Source organism: Cherax quadricarinatus, chromosome 31 (assembly GCF_038502225.1).
Source record: "Cherax quadricarinatus isolate ZL_2023a chromosome 31, ASM3850222v1, whole genome shotgun sequence".
Taxonomy (NCBI): domain Eukaryota; kingdom Metazoa; phylum Arthropoda; class Malacostraca; order Decapoda; family Parastacidae; genus Cherax; species Cherax quadricarinatus.
Window position 1 is genome coordinate 29068818 of NC_091322.1, and position 27115 is coordinate 29095932.

General features: G+C 38.3%; 1 protein-coding gene across 10 annotated transcripts in view; it reads right to left on the reverse strand.

Moving 5' to 3' along the window:
* Positions 1-220: 220 nt before the first annotated feature.
* The window catches only part of LOC128698933 (uncharacterized), a 122885-nt gene continuing 95990 nt past the window's right edge, over positions 221-27115 (reverse strand). For all 10 annotated transcript variants that reach the window (XM_070090306.1, XM_070090307.1, XM_070090305.1 and 7 more), the window contains 6 exons: positions 20341-20457; positions 13081-13308; positions 12412-12550; positions 10532-10719; positions 5177-5396; positions 221-4067 (listed from right to left, as the gene is read on the reverse strand). In XM_070090306.1, the coding sequence (XP_069946407.1) occupies positions 2130-4067; positions 5177-5396; positions 10532-10719; positions 12412-12550; positions 13081-13308; positions 20341-20457 (2830 nt within the window). In that variant the 3' untranslated portion in view covers positions 221-2129. The remainder of the gene's footprint in view (positions 4068-5176; positions 5397-10531; positions 10720-12411; positions 12551-13080; positions 13309-20340; positions 20458-27115) is intronic.

Below are 27115 nucleotides of genomic sequence, written 5' to 3' on the forward strand. Positions count from 1 at the left end.
CACTTCCTTTCCAAGATCATTCCACTTCCCAACCACTCAGACTGAAAAAAATACTTCCTAACATTCCTATGAATCTTCTGTGACTATCTTTCATCAGTGTCCTAGAGCTCCCATTTCTCGCCTGTCAAACTGCCTATCCCTGTACTTATATTATCAATTCCAGAGTATTTTTCTTGTTGCTATCATGTTATCCCCTCCCTGGTTCTTCAGTCCTCCATAATTAGATTCAATTCTGTTAGCTGCTTTTTTTTTTTTATCTCATGCCCCTTGGCTCAGGAACATGTCTCGTTGCATGATGCTTCACTTCCTCCAGTTTCTCAACATTCTTTTTAAGGTGTGTGTTTCACACAGGTGCTGTATACTCGAAGTACGTGTGTGTACAAATGTATGTATTTATGATTGCATGTAATGTATGTGTATATACATGCATTCACCTAGATGCTGCTGCATGCATATATTGATTTATGCATGGATATATTCATGTATACAATCATATTCATGTATGCAGGCACTGATGACAAAGCACATTTACTGTTCATAACCTTAACCTTTCCATTATGATCAAATACCATTATCTTACACTTACAGCATAACATTTGTTCCTGTTTACACTGTCAAATAAGCTTCAGAACATTAATAATAATAATTAATAAATAATAATAATTAGTCCTATTCCGAGTTCAATAATTTCTTACAATGATAAAAAAAAAATATGAAAACGTAGTTTTCTGCATACAACCGAGTAATTAATTATTTTAACATTCAGTTCCCTGTCAGGTGGACTGGGTGTGAAGGCCCATAAAATGACCATATTCATATGATATCACACCTTTAGTCCTGTTGTAAGGGTTTCTGAAGAACTATGTTATCTGGATAACAACAGCTGACATTAAAAACCTTCCAAGCTAGAATAATGACAGCAATCAGAGGTCACACCAGGTATGTTGGCCAATATGTTAAATGAACCAGAGTATCAATTAGATGTGTTATGGGGCACTAGATGTACACACTGAGGTTGCATAGATTAGACAGCCATTAAGCTATAGAAAAACTCATTAGTTAACCTACAAAAGGCAGGAAACTTCATTGTCAATATACCATATGTACCAATTTATTGTAAAAAAATATTTGATGTCAGAAAAGGACTTTGTGGACACCCTGTATTCAATTTAAAATAACTTCCATTAAAGCAACAGTAAATAGAATTACAAAGCTTATTTGCCTCAGTCATTTTGGTAACAAAACTGCTTTATTTTCTTTTGTTTTTCATTTACCTGTAAAGCCCTGTTCTTGTGATAGGAAATTTATTATCATAGTGGTATTCAATCATTTTTAATCCTAATAACACTGTGAAATAAGATAAAATGCAATGAAATTTCCAAAATGAAACTATCTTACAATCTTTTATGATTATCCAGCAAGTTGCCTCACATCAGAATCACTAGGAAAGGCACTTGGCACATTGTACTTCCACAAGCTTGGCGCGATGGTCTGTGCTGCCTTTAAACTTTTTTTATATAAAACAAGTCAGTATAAAAGAATAAACATTCAACAGTATAGAAATATTTGCATTACTTTCATACTGTGGGTTATTCTTATAGTTCATCTATACAGTCAGTGTATAGCTCAACCAATTAATAAAGTATGATTTAATGGCAACACTATCACTCAAATGTGTATAACCTGAATAACTCATTAGCAAAAATTTTAATACAAGAATTTTTTTTTACTTCATACTGCAAAAACTCTATACTATAAAAAAAAAATCTTCAAAATGTAACTAAATCATATCAAGTCTGATGGTGTGATTTTTTATCTTGGTGGAAAAAAAGTGGCTTTCAGAAAGTGCAATATTTATTACCCAATAATGCCTTGGTAATATACTGTAAAAAAAAAAATAAAAAAAAAAAAGTAAGAACAGCAGTAGGAATACATCTTTGAAAAAAAAAAAATACACACACATTAAATTGTTGTTAACTTTACATTTTTCAACTCCCTATTTTGAGAATTTTCCAGTATCACTCGAGAGGAAAAAATATTATTCTTTTTCTGGCAAACTCTTTGCCCCTAAAAGTTAAAAATTTTGGCCACATCAAACACATTCAGCTGTCTAAATTCTTCTTGGAAACCTATCTAACAATACTACGTGGTTTGCCCTGTGCAGATTTATCACGACGTTTCTTTGAAAATGTATCATCATCATCATCTAGGTAGCGCTTTGGAGGAGCAATTGTCCTACCTGAGGAGGTGACACGTTCATTAAACCTAAATACTGCTGGAGTGGAAGTTCCGGTTAATGTTGGAGATGAAGAACCAAGGGGAACACTAGTAACATATTCACTGCCACTTCGCCGTCCCAAAGAACTGGTGTGGCAACCACGATCATGAGTGGAAGATAACACTGGTCTACTAGTTGTGGGTGTCGATACTGTTCTCACTGACTGTCTATCAGAACATGCTAAATTTCCATAATTTGAGTCTTCATCAATGAATATATTCTGTTGCTCTGTTGGCGAATTCCCTAATGATGGTTTGTTTGATGTAGAGTTGCTAGAAACAGGGCTTGCTGGATTCATAATGAGCAAGACCTCAGCAGTGTCTCTATCAATAATGGCTCTTTGTCCAGTCTTCACAGGATTTGAAGTCAATTCTTCACTTACAATACCAGAACTCGAACTAAATGCAGTTTTCCCTGATGCTGGTACCCTTCTCGTCTGTACAGTACTGACTGACTGTGCGAAGGATTTGGTAACAGAATTTGATGAAAATGCAGCTTTGGAAGTGCCAAGACCCTGTAATGAAATATTTGAATTTTTCTTAGGCGTATACTTTGGGGGAGAGGCCATTCTAGAAACACTAGAAGCCTGAGGATAGAGACTTTTGGCCTTGTCAAACATTACTGATGAAGGTTGTATAGCTTGTGTGTTGGATTCCCCTTGTACTGACTGATCACCTTTAGTAACAGTCTCAACTGTCCCATTTACAAGTTTTGTCTTATTTTCAGTAATTTTTAATCTTTCTTTTATTAATTTGTTACCATAAACACCATGACCATGTACAGCACTCACATCAGGATTATAGGTGTTTTTAATTCCATATGAAACAGAATTATCACCATTAAACTGAGACTCTGTCTTATTACTGTTTATCCGACTTCCTTCATCTAGACTATCATCATTATATACTGATTGAAGAAAATTAAGACCAGATTTATTACGAGCATTTAACTCAGTGACTAAATTAGTTTCTTTAATTTGTGGTATGCTATTTTCTTTTGTGGGAGCTTTTTTTTTATCGCCTTTCACAGGAAAAATGGATTCATCGCTTTCATAAATTATTTGTCTTTTCACATTATTGTGCGATTCCGGTGAAATGGTATGTGTATTAGTCTTTTGCGAGGGTACACTCTTGTCATAGGAATAGGCTGGATTAGAATATTTTTTAATGTTCAGTTGACTCGTGGGAAGAGAGAAAGTTGGTTCACATTTGCCAGATTCAACATTAACTGGAGATTTAACAGAAACAGGTTTATTAGGCAAGGTTTTGACCGAAGTGATGGAAGCAGGAGAACTAAGCGATTTGGCAAGAACACTGCTTTCACCTTCTTTATGAAGTTTCAACTCTGCCTCACAAGAGGTATTTACATTTATTGTATTAGGACTGAAATTATTGAAGATGCTTTGCTTTTGTTCTTTTGATGACCCAACTCCTTCAGAAGCACTTTCCTCACTTTCAATCACTTTTTCAGTCTTGCTACTATCCTGAGCTGGAACTACTGATTGTTCTGAATTCACATTTATCTTATTTACAGAGTTGTTTTCAACTGAAGGACTATCTTGGGCAACTGGAGTAGCCACAGCATGGGTTACACTTGCACCACCTTTGTCAATTTTGTCATCAGAAGAAAAGTAGATATCTGGTAGTGTTATGAAACTATGATTTGGGTTGTGCTGTTCCATTAGGTTCGCAATCAATTTAGCAATAGCTTCTCGCTTTCCTCTCACTACTTCTTGTGGGAACCACTCGGTAAGCGTACGAATTGGGAATGTGTAGTCCTTGAGGGGATGCTGAAAAAAAATAACATTGTCAATTCGTATTTCAGTTTGTAGTTTTTTTTAATACGTCAGCCGTTTCCCACTGAGGCAGGGTGACCTAAAAAGAAAGAAAAATCTTTCATCATCATTCAACACTTTCACCATCATTCATACATAATCACTGTCTTTGCAGAAGAGCTCAGACAACAGCTTAGACATCCCTCCAAACTGCCAATATCCCAGACCCCTCCTTTAAAGTGCAGGCATTGTACTTCCAATTTCCAGGACTCAAGTCTGGCTAACTGGTTTCCCTGAATCCCTTCGCAAAATATTACTAAGCATTATTATTATTAAGTATTATACTATACATTTCATTGAAATTACCTTTTAATAAAAACAAATTTAATAGCAATACTGCATCACAACAAAATATCACCTCTTAAATCTTCATCACAATATCTGCCATAAAATTTATAATACAATTAAAGACAACAGAAGAACAAAAAAAATTTAAAAAATGTTAGAAGATGTATGAACCAAGTGTTTGGATAAACTGTCACATTTGTGGATTTAGAAAAGGCTTATTATAGGGTGAATGGTGGTGGCAATGTGACAGATGTTGCAGATTTATGGAATATGTGGCAAGATACCATAAGCAGTAAAGTTATAAACAGTAACGTTTTTATTAAAAAAGTGATGCTCTAGTTAGGGTGTGTAGGACAGAAAAGGAATAGTAAATAGTTCTTGAATACAGATATATGATACCATCATGGTTGTTCAATATACTTATAGAAATGGCTGTAGAAGAAGTGATTGCAAGAATGTTGGGAAGGTGTGTAGGATTAAATGATAAGAGTCTGATATGAAATTACTCTAATGGATGGAATGGGCTCTTTTGGGGAGATTCTATAGAGAAGTTGCAAATATTGGTGGAATTTAGATGTGTAAAAGAAGATAAAAGAACATAAACAAAGAAGGGGGTGAGGAGGGATGACAGTAACAAAAAATTAAGGTTATGAGGTCATAGTCATCAGATTGGAGAGTATAGAGGCAATAGATATATTCTTTCTTATGTCTATAAACAGACAAACTGTCTTTAAACTGCAACAGATAAAAAGCTAATGTAATTTTAATATTCTTACCTCAAAGAAACTTTCTGCAAACTGGAGGGTATATATACCACAGTCAGAATAATTTGTCTGCTGTGGTACTCGTGGGCATGCACCCTTCATGGTGTCTCTGTTATAGACTTTCTCTGTACCTTTTCTTAGTCTGTGTTCCACCATGAGATAGTCTCGCAGAGTGGCCACAATCCGTGCTCGATTTGCTCCAGTTAGAGAGTCGAAGATCAATATACAAGGCCTGGGTAAAAACATAAAATAGTTAAAACTATTATTTTTATTAACACATTGGCCGATTCTCATCAAGGAAGGATGGCCCGAAAAAGAAAAAAACTTTCATCATTATTCACCCCATCACTGTCTTGCCAGAGGGGTGCTTTACACTACAGTTTATAAAACTGCAACATTAACACCCCTCCTTCAGAGTGCAAACACTGTACTTTCCATCTCCAGGCCTCAAGTCCGACCTGCCGGTTTCCCAGAATCCCATCATAAATGTTACTTTGCTCATTCCAACAGCACGTCAAGTATTAAAAACCATTTGTCTCCAGTCACTATTATCAAATACACTCACCCATGCTTGCTGGAAGCCCAAGCCCCTCACACACAAAACCTCCTTTACCCCCTCCCTCCAACATTCCCTAGGCTGACCCCTACCCCACCTTCCTTCCACTACAGATTTACACACTCTCGAAGTCATTCTGTTTCGTTCCATTCTCTCTACGTGTCCGAACCACCTCAACAATCTGTCTTCAGCCCTCTGGACAACAGTTGTGGCAATCCCACGCCTCCTCCTAATTTCCAAACTACGAATTCTCTGCATTATATTCACACCACAAATTGCCCTCAGACATGACATCTCCACTGCCTCCAGCCTTCTCCTCACTGTAACATTCATCACCCATGCTTCACAACCATATAAGAGCATTGGTAAAACTATACTCTCATACATTCCCATCTTTGCTTCCAAGGACAAAGTTCTTTGTCTCCACAGACTCCTAAGTGCACAGCTCACCTTTTTACCCTCATCAATTCTATGATTCATCTCATCTTTCATAGACCATCTGCTGACATGTCCACTCCCAAATATCTGAATACATTCACGTCCTCCATACTCTCTCCCTCCAATCTGATATCCAATCTTTCATCACCTAATCTTTTTGTTATCCTCATAACCTTACTCTTGCCTATATTCACTTTTAATTTTCTTCTTTTACATACCCTACCAAATTCATCCACTAACCTCTGCAAATACTCTCCAGAATCTCCCAAAAGCAGTGTCATCAACAAAAAGCAATTGTGACAACTCTCACTTTGTGTTTGATTCTTTTAACCCCACACCTCTTGCCAAGACCCTCTCATTCACTTCTCTTACAACTCCATCTATAAATATATTGAACAACCATGGTGACATCACACATCCTTGTCTAAGGCCCACTTTTACTGGGAAATAATCTTCCTCTTTCCTATACACTCTAACCCGAGCCTCACTATCCTCTTAAAAACTCTTCACTGCTTTCAGTAACCTACCTCCTATACCATACACCTGCAACATCTGCGACATTGCCCCCCTATCCACCTGTCATACGCCTTTTCCAAATCCATAAATGCCACAAAAACCTCTTTAGCCTTATCTAAATACTGTTCACCTATATGTTTTACTGTAAACACTTAGTCTACACACCCTCTACCTTTCCTAAAGCCTCCTTGTTCATCTGCTATCCTACTCTCCGTCTCATTCTTAATTCTTTCCATAATAACTACCATACACTTTACCAGGTATACTCAACAGATTTATTCCCCTATAATTTTTGCACTCTCTTTTGTCCCCTATGCCTTTATACAAAGGAACTATGCATGCTCTCTGCCAATCCCTAGGTACCTTACCTTCTTCCATACATTTATTAAATAATAGCACCAACCACTCCAAAACTATATCCTAACATGCTTTTAATTGAACATTTCTATCTTTATCCCATCAATCCTAGCTGCCTTACCCACTTTCATTCTACCCACTGCCTCACGAACTTCCCCCACACTCATAACTGGCTCTTCCTCACGCCTAGAAGATGTTATTCCTCCTTGCCCTATACACAACTTCCCTATCTTCAACAACATTTAACAATTCCTCAAAATATTCCCTCCATCTTCCCAATACCTCTAACTCTCCATTTAATAACTCTCCTCTCCTATTTTTAACTAACAAATCCATTTGTTCCCTAGGTTTCCTCAACTTGTTAATCTCACTCCAATTTTTTTTTCTTATTTTCAACAAAATTTGTTGATAACATCTCACCCACTCTCTCATTTGCTCTCTTTTTACATTGCTTCACCACTCTCTTAGGCACTCTTTTTCTCTCCATACACTCTTCCCTCCTTGCATCACTTCTACTTTGTAAAAACCTCTCATATGCTAACTTTTTCTCCCTTACTACTCTCTCTACATCATCATTCCACCAATCATTCTTCTTCCCTCCCACACCCACTTTCCTGTAACCACAAACTTCTGCTGAACACTAACACTACATTCTTAAACCTACCCCATACATCTTCAACCCCATTGCCTATACTCTCACTAACCCATCTATCCTCCAATAGTTGTTTATATCTTACCCTAACTGCCTCCTCTTTTAGTTTATAAACCTTAACCTCTCTCTTACTTGCTGCTTCTATTTTCCTTGTATCCCATCTACCTTTTACTTTCACTGTAGCTACAACTAAAAAGTTATCTGATATATCTGTAGCCCCTCTATAAACTTACACATCCTGAAGTCTACTCAACAGTCTTTTATCTACAAATACGCAGTCCAACAAACTACTGTCATTTCGCCCTACATCATATCTTGTATATTTATTTATTCTATTTTTCTTAAAATATGTATTACCTATAACTAAACTCCTTTCTATTCAAAGTTCAATCAAAGGGCTCCCATTATCATTTACACCTGGCACCCCAAACTTACCTACCACACCCTCTCTAAACGTTTGTCCTACTTTAGCATTTAGGTCCCGTACCATAATTACTCTCTCACTTGGTTCAAAGGCTCCTATACATTCGCTTAACATCTCCTAAAATCTCTCTCTCTCTCTCCTCTACACTCTCTTCTGGTGCATACATGCTTATTATGACCCACTTCTTGCATCCAACCCTTATTTTAATCCACATAATCCTTGAATTTACACATTTATATTCCCTCCTTTCCTTCCATAACCGATCCTTCAACATTATTGCTACCCCTTCCTTAGCTCTAACTCTCTCAGATACTCCTGACTTAATCCCATTTATTTAAAACTATTCTTATAAATAATGATACAAATGAATCTACTGCAGCTTGGTTTGAATCTATAATTTCAAAATAATAAACATGTCTACTCATGTACTATTTTTTCTTATGAAAAAAGGAAAAGGAGGGGAAGCTTTATCAAACTTTATCAAGCTCCTGTAGAGCAAAACATTGCCACAATAAAATGTCACATTATTTACACTTGTGTCCTTTTATCTAACATATTCTCGGTAATTCTACCAACATTAATAGAAGTCTTTTGTTAACATACAGGAGACTTATGGACAGCATGCAAGCTGTCAATGCATTTTTGTTATAACATGGTTGCAAAACTGCAGCATATTTTATGTGAACATGCCATAAAAATCGGTTTACATGGAGTACATGTAGGGAAAAAGTGGCATGTCCCATGTTTTTTACCCTCCACCTCCCATTGAGCCTCAGGACGAGTCCATTGTCTTACAGGAAAAGCCTTCATAATGTACACAACCTCCCTCACCCAGTGCTCTGTTTATACACATCCAATACCAAACTCAGCACGTGTTAGTAAATCAACTTTTGATCCTTTCATCATCCCATCTCGTGTCTGGATATTAACAATGGTACTGAAGACGAATAAATGTTATCCTGGAACTAGAGAGAAGAGGCACCAACTCAGCTAGTGGTCCACTACCCTCCACGTCGGCTAGTGGTCCACTACCCTCCACGTTGGCTAGTGGTCCACTACCCTCCACGTCGGCTAGTGGTCCACTACCCTCCACGTCGGCTAGTGGTCCACTACCCTCCACGTCGGCTAGTGGTCTACTACCCTCCACGTCGGCTAGTGGTCTACTACCCTCCATGTCGGCTAGTGGTCCACTACCCTCCACGTCGGCTAGTGGTCCACTACCCTCCACGTCGGCTAGTGGTCCACTACCCTCCACGTCGGCTAGTGATCCATTACCCTCCACCTTGGCTAGTGGTCCACCACCTTCCAACCTGGCTAATGGTCCACTATCTTCCACCTCAGCTAACAATCCACCACCTTCCACCTCTGCAAACAATCCACTAGCTTCCTCCTCTGCCCAGAAAGGCAGCACCATACCTCTCTGCTCCTATCAAAATCAACGACATGCAGCAGCAACCAAAATTTAAGGTAAGAAGTAACATTTACGAAATTTTTTAAACATCCACATACAATTACATTAACATAGTTGTTTTTACATTTCAAGACCCATGAAGCATTTGGTTTGCCATATTTGGGGGTAAGGGGGTTCTAATGAATGTAAAACTATTTTCCCCATATGTTCTTCAGTTTACTTTACATGCATTTTTTGATTACATGTTGTTTTCAGAAATGCAACTACCATATTATCTGACAATCAATTCTATTAATAATATATTTCTTTATGTCAATAGTTCTTTTCTTGGCCCACTGTATTATATCACACCTTTCACTCTTGTCTGCAGTGCTTTCCTTCAATATGAGTCAAAATGCAACAAACACTTGGTGAACTATTCCCTACTGAAAGAACATTGTACCCTAGTGTTAATTATTATTTTACACCTTGCTATTTATGGTTATCCATAAGTTACCTTTAACTGATCATCTTCTCTACAGCCTGGTCTGATATGGGATTACGAAATAAGCTCACAGGAAAGTAAAGGTATGTGTTAACAAATGTAAGAAGTTTGTAAATGTGATGAAAACCTATTCCTACAGCATGACACACATTATACACCTGTGATGAGTGGCTAGCTACTTTAGTAATATCTAGCAAAGATTTTATAGCTGTGCTTTAACAAAATTCCACTCATAAATTAAATAAATTATGTTAAAATTTAGTAACCCCTTTTCTTGTATACATTACTACATAAATTTAAAAAGAGAAACTTCTGTTCTTCTTTTTGGGTCACCCTGCCTTGGCAGGATACAGCCAGTTTGTTGAAAGTAGTAGTTCAAACTTCTTCTATCTCCACCCAATGTGTTATGAATTATGACAATACGTAGCCTTAGCTAATTATGCTGAGAACTTCAAAACTATCAATTACCATCTCATCCCAAGTCATAAAATGATGTCAAACTGAAGAAAAATAAATGACGGTAACTCACTGCTTGATGGATACTGGCTGAGCTGTCTCAAGTTTGGTAGACTGGCATTCTCCAGAATTTTGCTCATCAACTTTACTCTTCTTATTGGGAGGAGTTTCCTCATCCTCCTCTTCATCCTCTTCCAATTCATCTTCATCTCCTTCAGCTTCATCTCTATCACTCCACTCTCCATCATCAATTACAGGGATCTGGTGTGTGTCATATTTTATAATATTGTTGTATATATGCAAATGAAAAAGACTGTAACCTTGGTCATTTTCAAGGCAAAATGAAGTTCATTATTACTTGCTTCCATGCTGCCTATTAAGACTGGCACAGATATGATCCACTAATCTGAAACCTCCCGATCAATGCCATATGAGCAGGCACTATGCTTCCCACTTCCAAAACTCAAAAAAAGGTAACTGGTTTCCCAGAATCATTTTAAAGATACGACCACACTCCAACAGTACATCATCTAATACCAATCACCTTCAAATCCCTCAAATACACTTACACATGCCTGCTGGTTGTTCATTTCATGCCTTTTAATGCCTGCTTCTGTGCCTTAAAACTCATTCCATTCAACTCAATTTAACCCCTTGACTGTCGCAACCCCAAATCCTGAGGTGTCTCCTGGTGTCGCAAAATTTCCGAAAAAAAAAAAAATTCTTACGAAATGATAGAGAATCTTTTCTTGATTGTAATAACACCAAAAGAATGAAATTTTATGAAAAACTGACAGAAATACGCTCTCGTGAAGTTAGCAACCCCGGCGATATTTACGAATCGGCGATTTTGCCCAGTTTGAGCCCTATTTTCTGCTAATTCCATTGTTCCAGTTGATGAAACTCATAGCTATTTCTTTAGAACTCCGTTTTTTCTATCAATTAAGTACAGGAAATTGCCCATTTACCGATTTCAACTACCCAATAACATGGTCAGAAATTTGCAATTTGGCCAATTTCATGAAAATTAAAAAATATGACAATTTCAAAACAGGGTCCAGAATGAACAATGCACATTCCTGGCTCTAAAATAACATTTTTTGTTCATCAGTCACGTCTCTAGGCCCCTCTGATATTACTCTTGCTTTCTATTTTTAATTTTTATTCAAACAAAAAATAAAAGATTTACTGTTATGCAGACTACTGCAATATTGTAATAATTGTATAAATAATCTCATGACTGTTCATGACTGCATATTAGAATGGTTACTTGGACATTTATTGGAAAATGACATCATTTGTTTACTTTTGAACATCAGCAAAAATCAAACATTTCCCTTATTTGAGCTCCATTTCAAGGTTCTTTTCATAGTAAAATCAATCAAAATCACCTCTATTTCTATAATATGTTTTCCATTCTATCAAATGAGACGAAGAAAAGGCGAATACAACCATAAATACTATACTAAAATAGACCACAAAGTCGGCATTTTAATTAAAAAAAAAACGGTCGGAGATTTTTTTTCTCATTATGCACTACGTGCTGCAGAATTTTTTATATATGGTGCACACTGACCACACAGACCCATTCTCTCACATGTGGGCCTACCAGCTTTCTCCTCCTTGATTTGAAGCTGCTAAAATTTACGAGTATATAAATGTACGTCAAAAACGGTGGCCCGTAAGACGTACATATACGACCGAAACAGTCAAAGGGTTAATATACCCACTTATTCTCTCAATCTTTCACTTTTCCTTCTACATGGTCAAACCTCAACTTCCCCTCTGCCATTCATTTAATTATAATGTTCATATAACATAGTAACATTAAAAGATAATGCTTCACACCCACACAAGTCAGAAACACTACATCAAACAACGTATGGCTGCTATTATACTGCAAATAAATGAGCTGAGAGAGAATAAACTGCTTGGATTTAAAGAATGGCTCACCTCAATCCTATTCTTTGGCTTGCTAGACCTAAGTCTCTTGGGTATATCCGGAACAGTATTTGGAACAGGTTGACCGTCTGACATTCGCACAGGACTATCCAAGCCAGGGAAGCATATAATGGCAAGAAACCAGTGTGCACTGAAAGCAAAGACTTAAGTTTAAGTGCCTGAGCATGTTCCAAACCCATACTGCCTTGACCACATAACTATATGTCCAATTACTGGGTCCAGTCAACTGGAACTAATAATTGTTTAAAGAATTCATAATTTAATGTGATTTGGGTGTTAAATATCAATCCATGGTGTATGTGTGCCAGTTTACCTAGTTCAACAAGAAAATCACAAAGATACTTTTAGGACATATCACATTACTGTAATCTAATATAACTTTTAGGATATTTGGGTTCTTTAGATCTCACAAATTAATTATTAATCTTAACTTTTTTTTCATGAAATATTAGACATTACATCATCTATTAATATCACGAATATAACTGCAGCACTGAAGTAAATTTTGTGTAATATATTGTAGGTTATTTGCATTTACTTTTCTATCCATAACGGATAGAGAAAGTTCTCACACTTGGGTTGACAATCATAATCAATAAGTCACTGTTCAAAAAACTATTCATCACAGCACAATATACAACTATACTGAGCTTAACTTACTGTTCATTAATTGGAATAATAATGAAGTCCTTGGAGAAAATATCCACACTTTTCGTCCAAGACTTCACCCGAGCATGTCTCTTCTCAGCAGCACTTAGTTTTGGGTCATCTTCTGGTGCATTGAGTCTTCGTTTCTTAGGCTTTGATGTAAGTCGTTTATAGAAGAAAGTGGAAAAGACGTGTGTATGCACCCTGTGTATCTCTGATAACTTACTTTGCAGTAGCCACCTACATAATGATACAAAATGGCATAATATTAGATTATAGTAATTAACAAAGAAAATATAGCGAGGACAGCAGGAATAAAACTGTATAGGGCATCTCATGCTCATAAAAACATTTTCCCAATATTCACCAGAAGGCATGTAAACATGACAAATCCCCCCAACAGTGTTAACCAGTACAAATTTAGTACCAATGCTTACATTTATCTAAGTAACTATTAATCTCAGTACGTCATTCACTACTAGTATTTAAGTGTAATGATCTCCCCTGGTAAATATTATGATTAGGAGCTAAAAAAAACAAAAAGACAATAAATAAATAGGGTCGGGGTCGTCCTCGAAAAGGTTGGAGGGAGAGGGACAAGGAGGTTTTGTGGGTGAGGGGCTTGAACTTCCAGCAAGCGTGCATGAGCATGTTAGACAGGAGTGAATGGAGACAAATGGTATTTGGGACCTGATGAGCTATTGGAGTGTCAGAAGGGTAATATTTAGTGAAGCAGTACGTTGGTAGACAGCAACCATCCAGGGAGGTACTACCGTCCTGCCAAGTGAGTGTAAAATGAAAGCCTGTAATTGTTTTACATGATGGTAGGATTGCTGGTGTCTTTCGTCTGTCTCATCAATACGCAAGATTACGGGTACGTCTTGCTACTTCTACTTACACTTAGGTCACACTACACATACATGTACACGTTTATTTATACACACACATCTGAGTTTTCTTTGATTTTATCTTAACCCTTTCAGGGTCCAGAGGCCAAATTTCAAAGTGTCCAAGAATTTCAAAAAAAAAAAAAAAAAAAAAAAATTATTTTTTCTTATGAAATGGTAAAGAATCTTTTCCTGAAGGTAATAAAACAAAAAGTACGGAATATGATAGAAAATTGACGAAATTATGCTCCCGCGAATTTTGATGTGTCAGCGATATTTACGAATTGACGATTTTGCCGACTTTGACTCCCATTTTAGGCCAATTACATTATTCCAGTTGACAAAATTCTTAGCTATTTCACTAGCATTACTTCTTTTCTATCGACTGAGCACAAGAAATCGCCAAGTCAACTGTTTCAACTACAAAATAAAGTGATGGGAAATTGGTAATTTGGCCAATATAACACAAAGTTCAAAATATTCCAATTTCAAAATAGGGCCCAGAATAAACAATGTAGGTATTCCTGGCACTAAACTAACATTTCCTCTGTTCATTAGTTACGTTTCGAGGCTTTACAAATGAATTCCATTTTGATTTTTTATTCACATAATGAATTTTTATTCAAACCAAAAAATAGAAGATTTACTTTTATGCAATATTGTAATAATTGTATAAATATCATCACCACATTTGTCAATGTATATTAGACCCACCAACTGGTGTGTATTAGATGTGTTAGGTCGTTTGTTTACTCTTGAACATCGGCAAAAATTTAACATTTCCGTTACTTTGAGCTCAGTTTCAAGCCATTTACAGTGCTAAAACCAAGCAAAATCATCTCTATTTCTGTAATATGTCTTCCATTCTATCAAATGAGACAAAGAAATCGCAAATACAACTATAAAAAACATACGAAAAAACACTGCAAAGTCACTGTTTTAATCGAAAATCACGGTCTCAGTTTTTTCTCTCATTATACACTGCGTTCTGCAGGATTTGTTTTATGTGGTGCACACATACCACAGATGTATTCTCTCATATCTAGGCCCAAATTTTCCACTCGCAGCTTATCAGAGTGAGCTGAGCTCATGGCGTACATCTACGGTTTGAACCCTGAACGTAAAGGCGTAGATCTACGGCACGGACCCTGAAAGGGTTAATAGTTCTTGTTCTTATTACTTTTCCTTTTATATCCATGGGGAAGTGGAATAAGAATCTTTCCTCCGTAAGCCATGTGTGTTGTAAGTCAACTAAAATGCCAGGAACAATGGGCTAGTAACGCCTTTTCCTGTAATAATTACTAAAAAGAATAAGAAGAAAATTGTCAAAGTGGGTTGTCTGAGTATGCATGGATGTTGTGCGAATGATAAGAAAGAGATGATTGTGGATGTTATGAATGAGAAGAAGCTGGATGTCCTGGCTTTAAGTGAAACAAAGCTGAAGGGGTGGGAGTGTTTCAGTGGAGAGGAATAAATGGGATTAGGTCAGGGGTTTCAAATAGAATTAGAGCTAAAGGAGTAGCAATAACGTTGAAGGATAAGGTATGGCAGGAAAAGAGGGACTATAAATGTATTAATTCAAGGATTATGTGGAGTAAAATAAAGGTTGGATGTGAAAAGTGGGTTATAGTAAGCGTATATGCACCTTGAGAAGAGAGAAGTGTAGAGGAGAGATTTTGGGAAATGTTGAGTGAATTCGTGGGTAGTTTTGAACCAAGTGAGAAAGTAATTGTAGTTGGGGATTTCAATGCTAAAGTGGGTAAAAAAGTTGTCGAGAGAGTAGTAGGTAAATTTGGGGTGCCAGGGGTAAATGAAATTGGGGAGCCTTTAATTGAGCTATGTGCAGAAATAAGTAATAAGTAATACATATTTTATGAACAAGAGGATAAATATACAAGGTATGATAAAGCATGTAATGATAGTAGTTTGTTAGATTTTGTGTTGGTGCATGAAAGGTTGATGGGTAGGCTCCAGGATGTACACGTTTATGGAGGGGCAACTGATATATCGGATCATTATTTAGTTGTAGCTACAGTTAGAGTAAGAGGTAGATGGGAAAAGAGAAAAATGGCAACAACAAGCAAGAGGGAAGTGAAAGTGTATAAACTAAGGGAGGAGGAAGTTCGGGTGAGATATAAGAACTATTGGCAGAAAGGTGGGCTGGTGCAAGTATGAGTAGTGGGGGTAGGCTGAAGAGGGTTGGAATAGTTTTAAAAATGCAGTATTAGAATGTGGGGCTGAAGAGGGTTGGAATAGTTTTAAAAATGCAGTATTAGAATGTGGGGCAGAAGTTTGTGGTTATAGGAGAGTGGGTGCAGGAAGAAAGAGGAGTGATTGGTGGAATGATGAAGTAAAGGGTGTGTTAAAAGAGAAAAAGTTAGCTTATGAGAGGCTTTTACAAAGCACAAGTGTTATAAGAAGAGTAGAGTATACGGAGAGTAAAAGAAAGGTGAAGAGAGTGGTGAGAGAGTGCAAAAGGAGAGCAGATGATAGAGTGAGAGAGGCACTGTCAAGAAATTTTAATGAAAATAAGAAAAAATTTTGGAGTGAGTTAAACAAGTTAAGAAAGCCTAGAGAACAAATGGATTTGTCAGTTAAAAAGAGAGTAGGGGAGTTAGTAGATGGAGAGGAGGTTTTGGGTAGATGGCGAGAATATTTTGATGAACTTTTAAATGTTGACGAAGAAAGGGAAGCGGTAATTTCATGCACTGGCCAGGGAGGTATACCATCTTTTAGGAGTGAAGAACAGGATGCGAGTGTGGGGGAGGTGTGTGAGGCATTACGTAGAATGAAAGGGGGTAAAGCAACTGGAACTGACGGGATTATGACAGAAATGTTAAAAGCAAGGGGGGATATACTGTTGGAGTGGTTGGTATTTTTCTTTAATAAATGTATGAAGTGGAACAGTATTATTCCTCTGTAAGCCATGCGTGTCATAAGAGGCGACTAAAATGCCGGGAGCAAGGGGCTAGTAACCCCTTCTCCAGTATAATTTACTAAATTTAAAAGAGAAACTTTCGTTTTTCTTTTTGGGCCATCCTGCCTTGGTGGGATGCGGCTGGTGTGTTGAAAGAAGAAATGTATGAAAAAGGGGAAGGTACCTAGGGATTGGCACAGAGCATGTATAGTCCCTTTATATAAAGGGAAGGAGGGCAAAAGAGATTGTAAAAATTATAGAGGAATAAGTTTACTGAGTATACCAGGAAAAGCGTACGGTAGGGTCATAAATGAAAGAATTAGAGGTAAGACAGAATGTAGGATTGCGGATGAGCAAGGAGGTTTCAGAGTGGGTAGGGGATGTGAAGATCAAGTGTTTACATTGAGGCATATATGTGAACAGTATTTAGTTAAAAGTAGGGAAGTTTTTATTACATTTATGGATTTAGAAATGGCATATGATAGAGTGGATAGGGGAGCAATGTGGCAGATGTTGCAAGTATATGGAATAGGTGGTAAGTTACTATATGCTGTAAAGAGTTTTTATGAGGATAGTGAGGCTCAGGTTAGGGTGTGTAGAAGAGAGGGAGACTACTTCCAGGTAAAAGTATGTCTTAGACAGTGATGTGTAATGTCACCATGGTTGTTTAATATATTTATAGATGGGGTTGCAAAAGAAGTAAATGCTAGGGTGTTCGGGAGAGGGGTGGGATTAAATTATGGGGAATCAAATACAAAATAGGAATTGACAGAGTTGCTTTTTGCTGATGACACTGTGATCATGGGAAATTCTAAAGAAAAATTGCAAAGGTTAGTGTATGAGTTTGGGAGTGTGTGTAAAGGTAGCAAGTTGAAAGTGAACACAGAAAAGACTAAGGTGATGAGGGTATCAAATGATTTAGATAAAGAAAAATTGGATATCAAATTGGGGAGGAGGAGTATGGAAGAAGTGAATGTTTTAAGATATTTGGGAGTTGACATGTTGGTGAATGGATTTATGAAGGATGAGGTTAATCATAGAATTGATGAGGGAAAAAAGGTGAGTGGTGTGTTGAGGTATATGTGGAGACAAAAAACGTTATCTATGGAGGCAAAGAAGGGAATGTATGAAAGTATAGTAGTACCAACACTCTTATATGGGTGTGAAGCTTGGGTTGTGAATGCAGCAGCGAGGAGGTGGTTGGAGGCAGTGGAGATGTCCTGTTTAAGGGCAATGTGTGGTGTAAATATTATGCAGAAAATTCGGTGTGTGGAAATTAGGAGAAGGTGTGGAGTTAATAAAAGTATTAGTCAGAGGGCTGAAGAGGGGTTGTTGAGGTGGTTTGGTCATTTAGAGAGAATCAATCAAAGTAGAATGACATAGAGAGTGTATAAATCTGTAGGGGAAGGAAGGCGGGGTAGGGGTCGTCCTCGAAAAGGTAGGAGGGAGAGGGTAAAGGAGGTTTTGTGGGCGAGGGGCTTGGACTTCGATTAAGTGTGCGTGAGCGTGTTGGATAAAAGTGAATGGAGATGAATGGTATTTGGGACGTGACGATCTGTTGGAGTGTGAGCAGGGTAATATTTAGTGAAGGGATTCAGGGAAACCGGTTATTTTTATATAGCCGGACTTGAGTCCTGGAAATGGGAAGTACAATGCCTGCACTCTAAAAAAGAGGTTCGGGATATTAGCAGTTTCGAGGGATATGTTGTGTATCTTTATAGGTATATGCTTCTAAGCTGTTGTGTTCTGAGCACCTCTGCAAAAACAGTGATTATGTGTGAGTGAGGTGAAAGAGTTGAATGATGATGAAAGTATTTTTTGGGGGGATTTTCTTTCTTTTTTGGGTCACCCTGCCTCGGTGGGAGACGGCCGACTTGTTAAAAAAAAAAATTATATATATACCATTCTATTTCACATCTCTCCAATCTGCCAATATCCCAAACCCCTCCTTTGAAGTGCAGGCATTGTACTTCCCATTTCCAGAACTCAAGTCCAGCTATATAAAAATAACCAGTTTCCCTGAATCCCTTCACTAAATATTACCCTGCTCACACTCCAACAGCTCATCAGGTCCCAAAAACCATTTGTCTCCATTCACTCCTATCTAACATGCTCATGCACGCTTGCTAGAAGTCCAAGCCCCTCGCATGACATATGATGAATGTAAGACAGTGATGCAGTGAATGATGAAAGATTTTTTTTTTAGGCCACCCTGCCTTGATGGGAGATAGTTGATGTGTTGTTAATAATAATAATAATCATAAATCCATCTGCCGACACGTCAACTCCCAAATATCTGAAAACATTCACTTCTTCCATACTCCTCCTCCCCAATTTGATATCCAATTTTTCTTTATCTAAATCATTTGATACCCTCATCACCTTACTCTCTTCTATGTTCACTTTCAGCTTTCTACCTTTACACACACTCCCAAATTCGTCCACTAACCTTCGCAATTTTTCTTTAGAATCTTCCATAAGCACAGTATCATCAGCAAAAAGTAACTGTGTCACTTCCCATTTTGTATTTAATTCGCCATAATTTAATCCCACCCCTCTCCCAAACACCCTAGTATTTACTTCTTTTACAACCCCATTTATAAATATATTAAACAACCATGGTGACATTACACATCCCTGTCTAAGACCTACTTTTGCCGGGAAGTAGTCTCCCTCTCTTCTACACACCCTAACCTGAGCCTCACTATCCTCATAAAAACTCTTTACAGCATTTAGTAACTTACCACCTATTCCATATACTTGCAACATCTGCCACATTGCTCCTCTATCCACTCTATCATATGCCTTTTCTAAATCTATAAATGCAATAAAAACTTTCCTTATATTAAGAGTATGATCTTCACAAGGACAAGCTTGTGTATTAGATTGGAATAAGTTTTATATTTAAGATAACCCAATAGCACTGATATACTAAAGAATTTTTCAGCATGATTAGGGTCTCAGTTCGATCCTTCAGCAGGTGGAGACACCAGGCATGTTTCCTTACACCTGTTTTCTTTGTTCATACAGCAGAAAATAGGTAAAGTATATGAGTGGTAACAAACTACTGTGGGTGACATTCTGATAGGTGGTAGCATTAGCTAGACAGGGCTGGGTTTTTAAATGAAATGGAGTAGAATAACAGCTCTTATTGTAAATTTAACAACAGCTCTTACTACTTAATAAAAAAAAGCTTTCTCGCATCCGCATTAAGAAAATCCAAAAGATTATTCAAATTTTGCTCTCGTCACCGTACCCTGTAGCTACCATCACCCACTACTCTGTCCAGTTCAATACCCCTAAATGCAAAACTGAAATAGGGTTCCCTTTAATATGTCTACATCACAAAGCTAAAAATACAATGTGATATCTAAGCATTATTCAAAAAGACAAAGAAAGGTACATAATTTGTTACCATACATTATAATTAACATTATAGAAAAACCAAAAGTCAAATACAGTACTCACTTGAGGTAGAAGTCAATTATAACATCATTGAGAAACTGTTCCTCCTCTAAGCAACAATAGTCATCTGTGGATATAGATATTCCTCCTTTTTGTGGTGGTGGTGGGTATATTAATAACCTGTAATGAAAATAATTTAGATTTAAGTAACATTTAAGCATCCCATAAATTAATGTACGTTTCATTTGCATCTCCTATAACGAGGACATATTAAAATATTATTTCCTTTGAGCGGGTTAGGGGTTGGCTTAGGAAAGGTTAGAGGGAGGGGGTAAAGGAGGTTTTGTGTGCGAGGGGCTTGGACTTCCAGCAAGCATGCATGAGCGTGCTAGATAGGAGTGAATGGAGACAAATGGTTTTTAGGACTTGACATGCTGTTGGAGTGTGAAGAGGTTCAGGGAAACCGGCAGGCCGGACTTGGGTCGTGGAGATGGGAAGTACAGTGTCTGCACTCTGAAGGAGGGGTGTTAATGTTGCAGTTTTATAACTGTAGTATAAGAGCACCTCTGGCAAAACAGGGATGGAGTGAATGATGAAAGTTTTTCTTTTTCAGGCCACCCTGCCTTGGTGGGAGATGGCCAATGTGTTAATAAATAATAAAAATATTTCCTTTGATTTAATAGCACACATGAGTTGAAAAAGAATTTATACATGCTAATGACAAGTGAATGAACAGTAAGCAGGATAAAAATTTTATCACTGTAGAAAAAGATACCTGTGTACAGCTCAGGACATTCATTAGCCAATGAACTGTAGTTATTATTATTATTTATTATTATCACACTGGCCGATTCCCACCAAGGCAGGGTGGCCCGAAAAAGAAACTTTCACCATCATTCACTCCATCACTGTCTTGCCAGAAGGGTGCTTTACACTACAGTTTTTAAACTGCAACATTGACACCCCTCCTTCAGAGTGCAGGCACTGTACTTCCCATCTCCAGGATTCAAGTCCGGCCTGCCGGTTTCCCTGAATCCCTTCATAAATGTTACTTTGCTCACACTCCAACAGCACGTCAAGTATTAAAAACCATTTGTCTCCATTCACTCCTATCAAACACGCTCATGCATGCCTGCTGGAAGTCCAAGCCCCTCGCACACAAAACCTCCTTTACCCCCTCCCTCCAACCTTTCCTAGGCCGACCCCTACCCCGCCTTCCTTCCACTACAGACTGATACACTCTTGAAGTCATTCTGTTTCGCTCCATTCTCTCTACATGTCCGAACCACCTCAACAACCCTTCCTCAGCCCTCTGGACAACAGTTTTGGTAATCCCGCACCTCCTCCTAACTTCCAAACTACGAATTCTCTGCATTATATTCACACCACACATTGCCCTCAGACATGACATCTCCACTGCCTCCAGCCTTCTCCTCGCTGCAACATTCATCACCCACGCTTCACACCCATATAAGAGCGTTGGTAAAACTATACTCTCATACATTCCCCTCTTTGCCTCCAAGGACAAAGTTCTTTGTCTCCACAGACTCCTAAGTGCACCACTCACTCTTTTTCCCTCATCAATTCTATGATTCACCTCATCTTTCATAGACCCATCCGCTGACACGTCCACTCCCAAATATCTGAATACGTTCACCTCCTCCATACTCTCTCCCTCCAATCTGATATCCAATCTTTCATCACCTAATCTTTTTGTTATCCTCATAACCTTACTCTTTCCTGTATTCACCTTTAATTTTCTTCTTTTGCACACCCTACCAAATTCATCCACCAATCTCTGCAACTTCTCTTCAGAATCTCCCAAGAGCACAGTGTCATCAGCAAAGAGCAGCTGTGACAACTCCCACTTTGTGTGTGATTCTTTATCTTTTAACTCCACGCCTCTTGCCAAGACCCTCGCATTTACTTCTCTTACAACCCCATCTATAAATATATTAAACAACCATGGTGACATCACACATCCTTGTCTAAGGCCTACTTTTACTGGGAAAAAATTTCCCTCTTTCCTACATACTCTAACTTGAGCCTCACTATCCTCGTAAAAACTCTTCACTGCTTTCAGTAACCTACCTCCTACACCATACACTTGCAACATCTGCCACATTGCCCCCCTATCCACCCTGTCATACGCCTTTTCCAAATCCATATATGCCACAAAGACCTCTTTAGCCTTATCTAAATACTGTTCACTTATATGTTTCACTGTAAACACCTGGTCCACACACCCCCTACCTTTCCTAAAGCCTCCTTGTTCATCTGCTATCCTATTCTCCGTCTTACTCTTAATTCTTTCAATTATAACTCTACCATACACTTTACCAGGTATACTCAACAGACTTATCCCCCTATAATTTTTGCACTCTCTTTTATCCCCTTTGCCTTTATACAAAGGAACTATGCATGCTCTCTGCCAATCCCTAGGTACCTTACCCTCTTCCATACATTTATTAAATAATTGCACCAACCACTCCAAAACTAGATCCCCACCTGCTTTTAACATTTCTATCTTTATCCCATCAATCCCGGCTGCCTTACCCCCTTTCATTTTACCTGCTGCCTCACGAACTTCCCCCACACTCACAACTGGCTCTTCCTCACTCCTACAAGATGTTATTCCTCCTTGCCCTATACACGAAATCACAGCTTCCCTATCTTCATCAACATTTAACAATTCCTCAAAATATTCCCTCCATCTTCCCAATACCTCTAACTCTCCATTTAATAACTCTCCTCTCCTATTTTTAACTGACAAATCCATTTGTTCTCTAGGCTTTCTTAACTTGTTAATCTCACTCCAAAACTTTTTCTTATTTTCAACAAAATTTGTTGATAACATCTCACCCACTCTCTCATTTGCTCTCTTTTTACATTGCTTCACCACTCTCTTAACCTCTCTCTTTTTCTCCATATACTCTTCCCTCCTTGCATCACTTCTACTTTGTAAAAACTTCTCATATGCTAACTTTTTCTCCCTTACTACTCTCTCTTTACATCATCATTCCACCAATCGCTCCTCTTCCCTCCTGCACCCACTTTCCTGTAACCACAAACTTCTGCTGAACACTCTAGCACTACATTTTTAAACCTACCCCATACCTCTTCGACCCCATTGCCTATGCTCTCATTAGCCCATCTATCCTCCAATAGCTGTTTATATCTTACCCTAACTGCCTCCTCTTTTAGTTTATAAACCTTCACCTCTCTCTTCCCTGATGCTTCTATTCTCCTTGTATCCCATCTACCTTTTACTCTCAGTGTAGCTACAACTAGAAAGTGATCTGATATAACTAGTAATTAAGATTCTTCTGTGTGTGTGTGTGTGTGTGTATGTTTATATGTACTAGTGTACATATGTGTGCATAGTTCCTCTGTATAAAGGAAAGGGGGATAAAAGTGTAAAAATTATACGAGGCATTAGCCTGTTGAAAATATCTGGTAAAGTGTATGGTTAAGTTATTATTGAAAGACTTGAGAGTAAAACAGAAAGCAGGATTCCAGATGACCAAAGATACTTTAGGAAGGGTAGGAGATGTGTAGACCAAGTGTTTACATTAAAGCAAACAAGTGAACAATATTTAGATAAGATAAATCTGTAGGGGAAAGAAGGCAGGGTAGGGGTCGTCCTCGAAAAGGTTGGAGGGAGGGGGTAAAGGAGGTGTTGTGAGCGAGGGGTTTGGACTTCCAGCAAGTGTGCGTGAGCATGTTAGATAGGAGTGAATGGAGGCAAATGGTATTTGGGACCTGACGATCTGTTGGAGTGTGAGCAGGGTAATATTTAGTGAAGGGATTCAGGGAAACTGGTTATTTTATATAACCGGACTTGAGTCCTGGAAATGGGAAGTACAATGCCTGCACTCTAAAGGAGGGGTTTGGGATATTGGCAGTTTGGAGAGATATATTGTGTATTTTTATACGTATATACTTCTAAACTGTTGTATTCTGGGCACCTCTGCAAAAACAGTGATAATGTGTGAGTGTGGTGGAAGTGTTGAATGATGATGAAAGTATTTTCTTTTTGGGGATTTTCTTTCTTTTTTGGGTCACCCTGCCTCGGTGGGAGACGGCCGACTTGTTGAAAAAAAAAAAAAAGGAAGCTTTCATTGAATTCATGGATTTAGACAAAGCATATGATAGGATGAAGTGGGGAGCAATGTGGCAAATGTTTCAAGTGAATGGTGGTAGTTTATTGAAAGCAAGTGGAGAGTTTTCATGAGAATAGTGAAGTTCAGGTTAGGGAATGTAGGAGAGAGGAAGATTGTTTTCCAGTAAAGGTAATCCTTAGACAGGGATGTTTGATGTCATAATGGTATAACATTTATAAATTTTTATTGACACATCGGCTATTTCCCACCAAGACAGGGGACCCGAAAAAGAAGAAATGCTCTCACCATCATTCACTCCATCGGTCTTACCAGAGGCATACCTACACTACAGTTAAAAAACTGCAACATCAATGCCCCTCCTTCAGAGTGCTGGCACTGTACTTCCTACCTACAGGACTGAAGTCTGGCTTACCAGCATCCCTGAATCCCTTCATAAATGTTACTTTGCTGACACTCCAAAGCAAGTCAAGTCATAAAAACTATCTGTCTCCACTCACTCCTATCTAACAGTAATGCAAACTTGCTAAAAGTCCAAGCCCCTTGCACACAAAACCTCCTTTACTCCCTCCCTCCAACCTTTCCTAGGTCGATCCCTACCCCGCCTTCCCTCTACTACAGATTTATATACTCTCGAAGTCATTCTATTTTGTTCCATCCTCTCTATATGTCCGAACCACCTCAACAACCCCTCCTCAGCCCTCTGGATAATAGTTTTGGTAATCCCGCACCTCCTCCTAATTTCCAAACTACAAATTTTCTGCATTATATTCAAACCACACATTGCCCTCAGATACATCATCTCCACTGCCTCCAGTCTTCTCCTTGTTGCAACATTCACCACCCATGCTTCACACCCATATAAGAGCATTGGTATAACTATACTCTCATATACATTCCCCTTTTTGCTTCCATGGGAAATGTTCTTTGTCTCCACAGACTCCTCAGTGCACCACTCACCTTTTCTCATCAATTCTGATTCACCTTGTTTTTCACAGACCCATCCACTAACAAGTCCACTCTCAAATATCTGAATACATTCACTTCCTCTATACTCCCTCCCTCCAATCTGATATCCAATCTTTCATTACCTAAATTTTTTTTGGTTTTCCCTTATCAGCTTACTCTTTCCAATGTTCACTTTTAATTTCATTCTTTTACATACCTTACCAAACTCATCCACCAACCTCTGCAACTTCTCTTCAGAAACTCCTAAAAGCAGTGTCATCAGCAAAAAGCAACTGACAACTCCCACTTTGTTAGATTCTTTATCTTTTAATCTCACACCTCTTGGGATTAAGATATTTATGAAAGCGCTTCACTAATAAGATGCTTTCCATTTATTTAAAGTTTATTATTTTCAGCACTTGCCTTGCTCTTAAGATGGTTTTCAGCAATTTAAAAAAATACATTTATTTTTACTTTTGCATTTTTTTTTTTTTTAGGCCTACTGCTATTCCACACTTCATAAATGATAGTGTAAACTTGTTTTTAGGCTTATATGCACTGGAAAAGAAAAAATGCAAAGGTTAGTGGACGAGTTTGGGAGTGTGTGAAAAGGTAGAAAGTTGAAAGTGAGCATAGAAAAGAGTAAGGTGATGAGGGTATCAAATGATTTAGATAAAGAAAAATTGGATATCAGATTGGGGAGGAGGAGTATGGAAGAAGTGAATGTTTTCGGATACTTGGGAGTTGACATGTCAGCGGATGGATTTATGAAGGATGAGGTTAATCATAGAATTGATGAGGGGAAAAAAAGCGAGTGGTGCGTTGAGGTATATGTGGAGACAAAAAACGTTATCTATAGAGGCAAAGAAGGGAATGTGTGAAAGTATAGTAGTACCAACACTCTTATATGGGTGTGAAGCTTGGGTTGTAAATGCAGCAGCGAGGAGGCTGTTGGAGGCAGTGGAGATGTCCTGTCTAAGGGCAATGTGTGGTGTAAATATTATGCAGAAAATTCGGAGTGTGGAAATTAGGAGAAGGTGTCGAGTTAATAAAAGTAGTAGTCAGAGGGCTGAAGAGGGGTTGTTGAGGTGGCTTGGTCATTTAGAGAGAATGGATCTAAGTAGAATGACAGGGAGAGCATTTAAATCTGTAGGGAAAGGAAGGCGGGGTAGGGGTAGTCCTCGAAAAGATTGGAAGGAAGGAGTAAGGGAGGTTTTGTGGGCGAGGGACTTGGACTTCCAGCAGGCGTGCGTAAGTGTGTTCGATAGGAGTGAATGGAGACGAATGATATTTGGGACCTGACGATCTGTTGGAGTGTGGGCAGGGTAATATTTAGTGAAGGGATTCAGGGAAACCAGTAGTTTTTATATAGCCGGACTTGAGTCCTGGAAATGGGAAGTACAATGCCTGCACTCTAATGGAGGGGTTTGAGATATTGGCAGTTTCGAGGGATATGTTGTGTATCTTTATATGAATATGCTTCTAAACTGTTGCGTTCTGAGCACCTCTGCAAAAACAGTGATTATGTGTGAGTGAGGTGAAAGTGTTGAATGATGATGAAAGTATTTTCTTTTGGGGATTTTCTTTCTTTTTGGGTCACACTGCCTTGGTCGAAGACTGTGACAAAGGCTGTGATTCACTTTAAGGCGATATTCTCTTTCTGCAGCAGTCTGGAACCTAACCTACCATATTAGTGAGGTATACCTGTACCAAGTGGGAGTTGTCACCTGGCTCTGATGAACTGTTCTCCAGAACTCTAATCCTGGAGG